The 13,046-nt window shown below is 46.4% G+C and overlaps 1 protein-coding gene across 2 annotated transcripts in view; it reads right to left on the minus strand.

Annotated features, from left to right (window-relative positions):
- Positions 1-2,026: 2,026 nt before the first annotated feature.
- Positions 2,027-13,046, minus strand: part of LOC147630284 (mitogen-activated protein kinase 15-like) — a 68,616-nt gene continuing 57,596 nt past the window's right edge. The window contains exons 10-12 of one of the 2 annotated variants that reach the window (XM_086810133.1): positions 3,045-3,238; positions 2,580-2,831; positions 2,027-2,486 (exon numbers count right to left, since the gene is read on the minus strand). In XM_086810133.1, the coding sequence (XP_086666259.1) occupies positions 2,446-2,486; positions 2,580-2,831; positions 3,045-3,238 (487 nt within the window). In that variant the 3' untranslated portion in view covers positions 2,027-2,445. Of the gene's footprint in view, positions 2,832-3,044; positions 3,239-13,046 lie in introns of both variants that reach the window. The other variant, XM_086810131.1, reaches the window with a different exon arrangement.

A 13,046-nucleotide genomic window follows, 5' to 3' on the forward strand; every position in this document is an offset into this window, starting at 1 on the left:
GGCTCCAGGGTTGTATTATTCAGAGGGTGCGGGTGGTCGGCTTTCATCAGAGACAGTGGCATGTAGACCCCTCACCGGCCTCGATAGGGGAGGACTGTTCTTGGAGATTATGGGCTTGGGACAGCAGGCCTCTTATTCGCCTTCAGTGGGATCCAGGTGAGAGGTTTTGGCGAGATCCCTACTCGGCCCCTACCAGCCCAAGCATCCCCTTTTTTCAGTATACAGCGAAGCTGGGGCGACGGATTCAGAGGCACAGGATAGCGAGCACCCCGGCGGCGGCCGAGCATTGGCGGCAACAGGGGCTCTCCCCTGCCTTTCTTAGGGACTTCTGGCAGCGCCTTTGGGCCAGCTTCCGGCCCCGGAAGGTGACGCTTTTTCTCTGGCTCACAGCGCATAGAGGACTGGCTGTGGGGCCTTGGCTAGCTTTTGGCAGACACCCAGCGTCCTGCCCTCTGTGCGGCCATGCACAGGAATCGCAGCGACACTGCTTATGGGATTGCCCACAGGCACAGCAGGTCTGGCAGCGCGCTCTCAGGATGGTTTTTGCAGGCTCACCAGGTGAGATGCTGGTGACGTGGGGTGCGGTGGCTTGGGCCACGGACAGCGGCCCGGCCCTTGGATATGAGGACGTCCCTGGCAGTGCGACCATCCAAGTCTCTGACAGGGCGATGGCGGTGGTTCCGACGCCAGACTTCTCTTCGGCGGCCCCTCAGGAGGGGGTCGGGCACAGATGGGAGGTGATCAACAGCATGACGGCTTGGCACATATGGAGAGCCCGATGCAGGGAGGCCATTGACCGCCAGGCGACTCCACCGGCGGAGGTCATACAGGCCCTCTGGGTGGACATCATTCACACCTTGAGAGGACACTGGGGGAAACTCCAGGGCGACTCGGATCGCATGCGAGGGCGCCGCAAGGCTTTCCTCCGCACTTGGCAGCCTGGCCCTTTCCTCACCGCGAGGGGCGAGGATGTCACTTGGCACTATAGGCCTCCAGTTTGGCTTTTCTCACCTCCCACATGTACTACTAGGTAGCCCCCCCCAGAGAGCGGCCAGCCCCACGGGGGTGGAGCTCAGGTGTTCACTGTGTTTTTCTATCCCTCCTTGCGAGGTGAGCTTTGTAGCCTTATGGCGTTTTCTCATTAACTAATAGAAGGATCGTTTTTCCGGGGAAAAGAAAAAGTTTAGACACTTACTTCGAGTGCAATGTATAGAGTTGAGCTCGAGGGGGAGTGTTGAGATATCAAGCTCAACTAGTGCCGACATAGATAGCACCTCTGCACTTATGCCACTAGCATAGTTGGTGACATTATGTTTGATATACCACCAAAGTGGTTAACAAGCTGTATGATAGCTACTTTGGTTACTAGAGTTATGGCAAGGCGTTTATATTCACAACTATTTTCTTTCCAGAAATACAAGAATGGTTTCACTCACTCCCAAAACTAGCTGCACGGTTTCTTGACGAGGGGGGGTTTTCATTAATTATGGGTGCAATCCGTTAGGGACTATATATTTATTTCTTCACAACATTTGCGAACATTGTTTCAATAATTATACCAACTATGCTTAACTGTAAATTAACTATCTATTACTTGAAAAGGTGACCATTCCCTCCTGAAAAACACATTACGACAACATTGTTGCAAGTGTGCTGCGCACCAAGCTCTTGCATGTTCTCCCTCCTTGGTTAGCAAAAGTTTTGACTCTTGTACAGTCCACTCTAATCTGAGGCGGGGTGAGGGCGAGGGCGAGGGCGAGGGCGAGGGCGAGGGTCAAACCAGAATTACCAATGAGACCAAGAACATACAATCAGACCATCAAGATCTGAAACAGGGGAGTAATACAGAAAAGGGAACAGCACTAACAGAAAAAGTCCTTCTGGTCAGTTTGTGAGACTACACGGTCAAGAGATGCATCACTTAAAGACTCAGGGTGAGAGAGAGAGAGAGAGAGAGTACATCCTTAACCATGAGCATGATGCATTCTTAAAGGATTGCTCAGACGTGCACTTTTAAAGAACACAATGAGGCAAAGAGAAGATCAAGTCTGTTACTTTCAGAAATCATCCTCCCACATTTACTGAGTCACGACCCAATTCTTTGGGGCAAAAATAGAAGGTTTCCAGCAAACCTCCAAGAGACTGAAATACAAACAAGGGGGACATCACAGATTTTAAACTGTAGCTGCTCCTATCAGGAAAAGGAGGCTTCTAGTCCACTTCACTTCAAGTGTTAATCGCAATCATGTGTTGATGCATAACCAAACAACAATCTTAATAAATAGTCTTGCATATGTACACAGAGAACATGATAGCAGAAAAGCTACGTGTTCCCTGCATATTTGAACAGCCCCCTGGCTTGGACATACAAACGGGGGCTCAAAAGAATGGATCGTGGATGTTGTACACGCACCTCCCTCCTAACTTTCAAGAAGGGCATTTGCTTTACACTAAGACCGCAATTTCTTGCCTAGGCTCAATAGAACCTGGATGAGAATTCCTTCAATTAGCCTTCTTATTTGACAGCCAAGTTCAGTATAAGTTACTCAAACCATTTTGTGCCGCTGTGACCTTCCTACCTGCAGGCCCAATGCCTGCAAATTGGGTTCTGGGTTGCATAACACCTTCAGACAGCATAGGCTCTCTTTTGCCATCGTTTTCAGGTGTTCCTGTTGTAATCCTCCTTGTGTAAGAATACATGGGAACTCCATTATGAGAAGTGTGCACAACACCATTTCTGGCCTGCCGTCGCGGATCATAACCGTCCTTCAATGCACCGTTATTCAAAGGCAAACCAGGACCTACTACTTTGCCTGGCTTTGCAGGTATACCTAAACAAGCAAATGAAAAGACAATCAGAAAATCAGACAATACCAAGACAACCAAAGTAAAGAAAAGAGAATAGGCATATAAAAAAGAAAAAAATTGATGACAAAATATAGTGTATACCAGAAAATCCGAGATTGCCCAAAATTCATCAAAACACCAAAGAAAAATTGGTGGAAAAAAATACAGTTGCAAATTTTTCATCTGCGTGACTTCACCTGTAAGAGCCCTTTCATTGACTTGTAAAGGAGATCTATAGGTACTCACGGGTACAGTCCTGTCAGACATCTTCTCTGTACCTCTTACATAGTTGACAGTGTCCTCCCATACATCCAATATATGGTCTTTTGCCGGTACCGATGCTAGTTTCTCTTGTGATTTGGACGATGCATTGGAGTGATAGAGACAAGGCCTGCAAGAGTAAAGAGTATTTAATCTCTCTCTCTCTCTCTCTTTCTCTCTCTCTCTCTCTCTCTCTACATAAATACACGTCTATATATGGGTATGTGAATACACACACATATATATATACCCCTACGTAGGGACCAATAGAGGGAATGCATAAAACATGGCCTATGGGACCAATAGAGGGAATGCATATGCTTTAGAAAGGCAATGCATATGCTTTAGAAACTGCAATGGTTATCCTTGGAATAAGGCAGTGGGTCTCGAGGAACAAGTTCGTGATGCACATACTGAATCTACACAATAGCTGCCATCATCATTTGAAATGTGTATACATGAATTCCTTTGGGGATTATGTTCTTGGATGGAGGTTGAAATGATTCAAAAGACATTTATCACAAATTTCTTTAAAAGTCAAAACAACTAACTCCCTACTCACTTAATCTCCTTAAAATAGGGCTTGGAATACAAAGGCTGGTTGAGTACATAATCAAGCTCCACCATGCGCCCTGAGATGTGTACATACGAGCTGTTTGATGAGTTACTTCAGCCATCATGTTCCGAAGTCTCTAGCACTAGTTCTATGATCTATCATGTAGTGTGGCATTCTACTACCTCTTTCTCACTTTCTCAAAGGGAACTTTTGTGTAATGGGCTTATCTGTTAGAGTATTGTTTACACTTGGATCCATTTTGTCTTTCCCATATGGTATTGCCAGTGGAGAAATGCTTTATTGACAGCAGGCATTTCCAGGGATAACTAAAGAAATGTAGGGCATCCCATCCAGCAAATCCAAGCTTATCTCCTTTCTTGGACTCCATAAGCTTCATAGAAGAAGGATGAAGATATTCAAGCAGATCCTCTTCTTCCAACATAGGCATCTTCTGCTTGCCCCTATTGCCAGACACAGCGTCATCCACCTTTGCCATTGTCCACTGCATCCAGAGGGCATCCTCATATTTGCCCCAACCATAGGGCTCTTTGCATGGCATTCACTGTGTGGATCTCACAGGCAGGGTCCAAACGAATACGGGCCGCCTCATAAGGATGAAGATAAACAGGAACCTCAAAATTTATATAGAACCTTGTGCATTTTGTACCGCATACGGTATGCATGCAGTGCGCAAAGTACTGTATGCATCACGAGGTTGAGTACAAGTACACAGCTACGATGTCGAGTGGCTGATCTACAGTTGGTTAATGTGGCACTACATTGTCCTGTGGTCACTAACAATGGTCACTTTTGGGGCCATGGTGTTGTGGACAGCCCATGGGCACCCAGACCAAAAAGGGGAATGTGCACAGTGGGTGCACGTCTAAAAGAGAAATGGGAGTCGGGACCTTGGAAAAGTGTCCCATTCCCAGCCAAACTTAGCCCACCAAAGACTATTTATAGGACTATTTGGGGCTGTCTTGGAGCTTCTTCCAGCCATAGCCAAGAGATCTTGAGCAATTTCTACCTCAGCCCCAAGCAAGAGTTGTACTCTCAGCCAACGAGCAGCCTGGGGAGGAAAACACTCATGCGCAAGGCAGCCAGAAGGCGCCAGCAGCATCAAGCATGGACGTACATCCATAGGCAACCTGTAGGCCCCTAAACACAGCTCATACACGGCAACTAGGTGATGCTCAATGGAAAGAGATGAATCCCTTTCCATTGCGCTGACCAATTTTGGTTTTTATCACAAGGGTTATTTGTGTGGTTGGTTTACAGGCTCCAGGGAGCACAGCCCCAGTACCAGAGTGGCTCCCATCCCTCAAAGGGTGGTGTTTATAGGCTCCGGGGAGCACAGCCCAAGTACTGGAGTGGTTGGTTTAGTAGCCTTCCAGGAAGCCCCCGAAAGAGCATCCCACACCTCTAGTAGATGGTCTTATTGCGTTCGGAATGGAGCGCTCCCACTAAGAGTAACCAAGAAGAGCAAACTGAGGAGCCAGTGTGTCCCGTATCTCTACAAGCCTCTACCCCGAGTGTTCCCCCTTCCATGGATACCTACATTGCTATGATGTAATCTATGGTACAGTCCACACTTCAATCCCTACTTCCAGTATGGCAACCCAACCCCATCACTGATCAAGATCCAGAGGCGATACGGCACAAACATTGTTCATTCATGGCATTTCCTATTTTGCTGTTGTTCAATGATCTGACCAAGAAAGGGTCATGCTCGCCACCGCTATGCACCTCCAGAAAGATACAAGCATAGGGTGTTATGACTGGCTAGGCCATCACACCGATCCAATGATTGGTGTGGTGGCATGTGAGTGAGCTAGGTTTGTGGAGGACCTCACGACTCGGTTCTTGCCACCGCAATACTTTGCACATCTTGGAGATGAGTTTTGGGGCCTACCGCAAGCGTCCAACCTGTCCTTGCGTATGCAAATCAGGTCACCCAGTGGTATGTCCGGTGTCTTCATCCAAAGACCTTGGCAGATGATGTTCAACTAGTGCGCAACTGCCCCCTGGAGATGAAGTATAACCATGGTAAGCCCAAGCAAGACCAGCCTTCCAACCCCAAGTCTACTTCCAGCGGAAGCAACAAGCAACACGGGCAAGGTAGCAAACCCCACAGGCAACGCTCCTCCCATACCTCCACCCAACCCTCTGGCACCAGTGGTGCCAAAACTTCAAGGACTCAGCCATAGTTGACCCTGGATCAGAGAGCCAATCAGGGCACTCTAGGAGGGAGATTGTCCCCTAGGGAGGTCGATAGGAACAGCAGTGCTTCTTCTATCATACCATGGGGCATCCCAAGCATCAATATCCTAATCGGCAGCCTATTCCCACGAGTACGCCTGCCTCTACGGCTTTAGTGGTCATCACAATCCTCTGGCTCAGTCTTTCCCAACAGCCCCATTTGTGGGAATTATCAAAGCTAAGCAAGAAGAGGTTTCCGACATATGGCATGCAATTCCAAAGGATATGAACCTCTAAATGGCCGCCTACCCTATGGCTTTAGTGATTATTCAAGATCCTCCAACTCAACCTTCCCCACCAGCCCCATTTCTAGGAAATCATTAATCGAGAGCTCAAAGCTAAGCAGGAGGGGGTTTGTAAAGTCCCCCTTGACCTGGCCCTGGACCTACTTGACAAGAAACCACGGAGGAGCCAGCCTCAAGGCTTACCTCCCAGCCAGAGTCATCAAGACTCTCCCCCGAGTTGGAGGCCATAGCTACATCCTTGGAGAAGCTCCCCCACAGTAAGACCTGGCATCCCATACCACCAGGCCACACCCTACACGTGTCGTCACGGCGGTGAACATTCCCGATGGGCCATGCTTAACGATGTCAAACCAAATGATCGTAATAACTTATGAGCCTAGGTTCCACTTATATAGGCCACTTGGCTTTATAATTATGCCTCCACTTATAAGTCTCTTCCCACGTTGGGGACATCTCCCCACTAGGCACCCCACGTCTGACCCCTAGCCTCACCCCGCGCCAGTGTGCACCTGTCTAGGAAGAAACATATTGTCTCGTGCACGCCTATGCCATGGCTAATCCTCATCATGAACAGCCTTAATCCATGATTAATCCATCGGCTAGGATCATCTTCATCAGTATCAACAGTAGCATCATCAACATCATTACCATCATCCTCAGCATCAGCCATAGCAGCACGTCATCATCAGCAGCAGCACATCACAATCATCAGCCACAACATCACCATCATCATCATCATCATCATCATCATCACCACCATGAAAGGGGATGTGAAACTCGCCGCAGTTGCATAACAAACTATTCATTGTGCTAATCTCACTTAGCCAACTTTAATCACTGCTGAATTTTGAAGCAAACTGCTCAGAATTTTCAGCAATCATTGAGAGAGAGAGAGAGAGAGAGAGAAGAATGGAAGAGAGAAAGCCAACATAACAAATACCCAGAATGGCCGGGCTCCTTCACAGGAATATAGATTATTCCTCCAGGATTTTTACAAAGTGTATTGGCTGATTAAATTCAGCATGGTATCACCATCAAACAAGATTGAAAACAAATGATTTGGAATCTCCTAATTTGTACGTGATGGCTTAACATACATGCCACGAGTTGGAAAAACTCACCCGTCTGTGTGCCACCCCAATGGCCTTCCAATGGGTCACACAATCGGTTGTCTTCTCGTGTTTTGGACGCACACAAGAGTGTAGTCCTTTGAAGAAGAAATCAGCTAGCTTTTCTTCAACACTTTTTCACATACACTTGGGGAGCACCTCCGCTACGAAGTGATGATCTTCTCTTTGCAAAAGAATCTCCACACTTGTTGATAGAGTAGCTTTAGCCTCCTTGTCTTCTTGCTCTCAAGCTCTAAGTGTTGTTTCTCTCTCACACAAAAATGATTATGAACCAATACATCATTAAGCTCTCAGACGTGAAGGTCAGTTAAAGTAGGAGGTCAAAGTCAGTAGAAGTCCAAGGAGGAAGGATGACAAATCAAGTTAAGCAGGAGGGGAAGTCACGTACACGCCCGTGCCATGGCCAATCCTCAATGTGAACAGCCTTAATCCTTGATTAATCCATCAATTAGGACAGCATTTAGGTCATCTTCATTAGTATCAGCAGTAGCATCATCAACATCATTACCATCATCCTTAGCATCAGCATCAGCCATAGGTGCACATCATCATCAGCAGCACATCATCATCATCATCAGCCACAGCATCACCATCATCATCACCATGAAAGGGGATGGGACCCTGTCAGCTGCCAGGAGACTGCTGTCAGCAGCCAGCAGAAGGTCCTATACAGACGGCAGCCAAGCTCTAGAAGGAAAGGCACAGTGTGTGGGCAGCATGGCAGTAAGCACAGTTTTCAAGGAGATTTTTCCTATTTATTTCAAGTTCACAGCAGGACAACAGCCTTATGGACCGGCCGACTGGCTCCCTTTCTCACATATATAAGCACAAGGCATAATTCAGCATTCAACCAAGTTCATTCAGTCATTTCATCATTGTAGCAAGTCTAGCTATCAGTAGAAATTATGTAAGGGACAGAGGTCGGGCCCAAGCATGTACAGACAACCATGTCACCTTTTTGTACCATATTAAATTACTATAAGTAAATATGTCATCAAGGAATACCACGACAAACTTTCCCACATATGGACGAAGTAAATCATTCATCATCTACTACAAAATAGCTGGAAGACGAGGAGTTACCCTCTATACGGAAGGAATGGGAGGCACAAACACATTTATGGGATCGTGTTAATGCCCGCGTATGTTCTTTCATCTTCCTAAATTGCACACCACAGGTGATCAATCACATAAAGCATATGACGCTAGCCAGGGGGATTTGGCAACATCTGGCTTCTCTATACAACAGGGTATCACCCATGAAGAGGAACTCCTTGGAAGTTCATGTCAAATCCCCAACGGATCTCCTCCTCGAACGCTCCCCGTTTGAGACTCGAAACCTGCAAACAAACCAAACAAACAAGAAGGGGGTGCAGGCCTGACTCACCACCCAACCATGACAGCCGTGGGCAAGCCCACAATCTTGGCTGTCCCCACCGAGCCACGAGCTGAGCTAACTAGGTTGACGTACCGACCAATCTCCACCTCGCGACATGCCATACCGCCACGAAGCTACCCTCGCGGGCCTCAAGATTGCTGCCGGCCTCGGCTGCGTAAAGCAGGTGCACGTCTGCACTAGATCTAGGCTCTAGACCATAGAGCTCTCACAAATCACGCGAGACTCTATATGACTAATGACTAACCTTGGCCACCCTTTTATAGGCTCTTGGCCGGTCATCGGACGTCCACACTTGGGTGCCCGCCCGTCCATACTTGGATGCCCGCCCGTTAGTCTATCCCTAACTAAGCTCGCCAATCAGCCTGCCTAGCTCCAAGCTTCCCCAAACCTCGAAGCTAGTCTTGCGTGCGTGTAGCACACGGTAGATACACACTATACACATGACATGAAGGAGCTAAAGAAGCTCAGCTGAAACAGTTAGGGTTTCATGTGGGAGACACACACAGAGAAGAAGAGAGAGAGAGAGAGAGAGAGAGAGAGATGTGGGGATAAGTCAACTCACAAAGTATGTGTGTGTGACTCCCCTATCACACATGTATATTTGCTCTAGTGCACATAGTGCACTTAGTACCATTAATGTACTAAGTGTACTATGTACTATAAAACTTATGGGCTTGTACACACTAAGGGTGGGCATAATGCCTTTACCCCAACAACCTCCCACTTAAAGGCAATGTGCCCTTAAGTGAAGGAAAAGAAAAAATCAGCATGTACATGATAATATACAAGGCCATATCAAGGCTGAAACTGGCCTCATCCAATGCCCATCAAGTGTCTGCAATGAGCAAACCGCTCTGGAGGCAAACTCTTTGTCAACAGATCAGCCGGGTTGTCATCCGTATGAATCTTGACAAGCTGAATCAGCTTGTCCTCTATCACCTCTCTGATGAAGTGATACTTCACATCCACATGCTTCGTCTTTGCATAAAAGACAGGGTTCTTTGCCAACTGGATGGCACTCTGACTGTCACAATGCAACAATGGAATATCCCCTGTATAACCCAAATCAACCACTAACCGAGATAGCCATAATGCCTCCTTGCAAGCCTCTGTGGCTGCAATATACTCGGCCTCTGTAGTAGATAAGGCAATGCACTTCTGCATCCTGGATATCCATGACACAGCACCTCCTGTGAATGTAAACACATAACCGGTAGTAGACTTCCGGTTATCTGGATGACTGGCATAATCCGAATCCGTGTAACCATGCACTAATGCATCCTGTTTGCCAAAGCAGATGCACATATCCTGTGTGCCCTTCAGGTATCTCATGACACCTTTCACTGCTTCCCAATGCTTCTTGCCAGGGTTGGCCATGTATCTAATAACCACTCCCACTGCAAATGCAATGTCCGGCCTGGTAGCAACCATGGCATACATGAGACTGCCACAAGCTGAAGCATACGGAATCTTGGCCATATCAGCCCTGTCACTATCCGACTGTGGGCTGTCCATAGCACTGAGTTTCACATATGGACGCAAAGGAGTACTAGTCTTCTTCCCCCCCTCCATATTGAACCTCTGCAAAACTTTGCCAATGTATTCCTTCTGAGACAAATACAACACATGCTCATTTCTGTCCCGAAGTATCCGCATATCCAAAATGTGATTTGCATCACCCAAATCCTTCATATCAAAGGTCTGATGCAGCCTCTTCTTCAAGGCATCCATCTCTTTACGAGATTTCCCGGCAATCAACATATCATCAACATACAAGATGAGGATCAATAGACTGCCATCCAAAGCTTTCTTGGTGTATAAGCAGTGATCTATGTCACTCCTCCTGAAATCTTGGGATTTCATGAATGTATCAAATTTATGATACCATTCCCTTGGTGCCTGTTGTTGGGTGTTGGACTCACACACTCACACACACAAACCTGCACATTAGGGTTAGGTGCAGGGTAGAGAAGCTCACACACAGAAATGAGAGAGAGAGAGAGAGAGCCAAAAGTGTGGTATCCACAAAATGCAAGTCAACCCTTGCATGTGTGCCACATCCATATAATATACTACAAAATATTATATGTGTCCTTTCACACTTGATGTCCAAGGGGAAAAACCACATGGGAAAAAGTGCCCTTGGTTAAGCCCTGTTCACACATAGCACTACTATAAGTGAGCATATGCCTACAAATCCCCCCTGTAGTGGAAGTGTGAACCTGTACAAGGGTAGCAGATCACTCTCTGTATGAGAGTAAGCCCAAAGCTTTGCGGAAAGCTTCAAACTTTTCTCGAGGTAAAGCCTTTGTGAATAGATCTGCAACATTATCCTGTGTAGGGCAATAAGATAAACTGATCTCCCCTGCATGTAGCCTCTCTCTGACATAGTGATAATGAATCTCTATGTGCTTGGTACGTGCATGAAATACTGGATTTCGTGCCACGGCCATAGCACTCTGGCTATCAGTGAGAATGGTGGTGGGTGTCTGCTGACACTCACGAAGATCAGCCAATAGTCTCCTCAACCATACACAATCTACTGTAGCTGTAAAGACTGCCATGTACTCAGCTTCACAAGTAGATGTAGCAACAGTGGGTTGCTTTTTACTCAACCAAGATATGCATGAGCTGCCAAGAAAAAAACAATTCCCACTGGTGGATTGCCTGGTATCGTAATCACCAGCCCAATCTGAATCACTGTATGCATAAAGCTGCAAGCTGCCCCCCTGGGATAGAACAAACCAAGATCCAGGGTACCCTTAAGATAACGAAAAATGCGTTTGACTGCTTGCCAATGCTTTGTGCCTGGGCTGTGCATGAATTTGCTCAACAAAGACACCCCAAAAGATATGTCTGGCCTCGTGTTACACAAGTAAATGAGGCATCCCACTGCCTGGCTATAAAGGCCGGCCTCAAAAGGCTCTCCAATATCATGCATAGTAAGCCTTACACCTGGTTCTACCGAAGTAGAAATGGGCTTACATTCATCCATGTGAAACCTTTTTAGCAAACTTTTTATGTACTTAGTTTGCTGCATAACAATGCCATCATCTGTATGCATAAACTGTATGCCGAGATAGTAGTGTAAAGGCCCCAAATCTGACATATCAAATTCAGCTTTCAAATCAGCTTTGAAATCTGAAATTTGTGCTTTGCTTGTACCTGTAATGAGCATGTCATCTACATACAAGATGACTATGAGAATATCGGCATTGGTTTTCTTCACATATAATGTGCTTTCAGCTGGACTATTCTCATAACCTTGGCTGGTTAGATGAGCATGTATCTTATTATACGAAGCTCTTGGAGCTTGCTTTAACCCATACAATGCTTTGTGCAACCTGCATACTTTATGTTCCTCACCAGGAACTACAAAACCAATGGGCTGATTTACATATACTTCCTCCTGTAAATCCCCATTTAAGAATGCAGTTTTGATATCCAACTGATGCACTTTCCATCCTTTATGGGCAGCCAATGCAATCACTGATCTTATTGTGGTCATTCTCGAAGTAGGAGCAAAAGTCTCTTCATAATCTATTCCCTTTTTCTGGGAGTAGCCTTTAGCCACAAGTCTTGCTTTGTACCTGTCAATAGTACCATCAGACTTTCTTTTGACTTTGTACACCCACTTTGTGCCAATTACATGCTTGCCTTTAGGCAATTCCACAAGATCCCATGTATTATTCTTCATGATAGAAGAAATTTCAGCTTGCATAGCTTGCAACCAATGCTCATTCTCATGTGCTTCTTCATAAGAAGAAGGCTCTTCTGAATCAAAGAGACCACCCATTGCGAATGCAGACTCCCCAAGATGTACATTCAAGGCATGGCTGGAACTAGCCCTTGTTCTACCTGTGAGTGGAGCTGCAAGTTTGCTTTCTTGCAAAGTTTTCAGCAACCATCTTGGCACTGACTTGGCTGTGTCTATGGCTGTTTGCTCTTCCCTGACAAGATCTTCCACTTCTTCCACAGAAGGGGGCTGAATGGCTGGCTGTTCCACATGTTCTACATGTGGATTTTCTTGTGTAGGGGCTGGCTGATCTGAATCCCCCCTAATTGCAATGGGTAAAAGTCCATCAAACATGTCCTGTATGCCTGTATCATTGCTTTTATACAAGCTGATTATGTTCTGTTCTGAATTTTCAGCAAATACCACATCTCTACTCACAAAAATCCTTCGTGTAGTTGGATTATAAAGACGGTATCCTTTGCTTTCATTGCTGTAGCCCACAAAAATGCATCTAATTGCTTTGTCATCAAGCTTTGTTCGGAGTTGTTCTGGCACATGTGCATATGCCAAACACCCAAATGTACACATATAATCCACTGTTGGCTTTCGGCTA

Source organism: Cibotium barometz, chromosome 16 (genome assembly GCF_041138505.1).
Source record: "Cibotium barometz isolate CiBa-2024 chromosome 16, ASM4113850v1, whole genome shotgun sequence".
Lineage (NCBI taxonomy): Eukaryota > Viridiplantae > Streptophyta > Polypodiopsida > Cyatheales > Cibotiaceae > Cibotium > Cibotium barometz.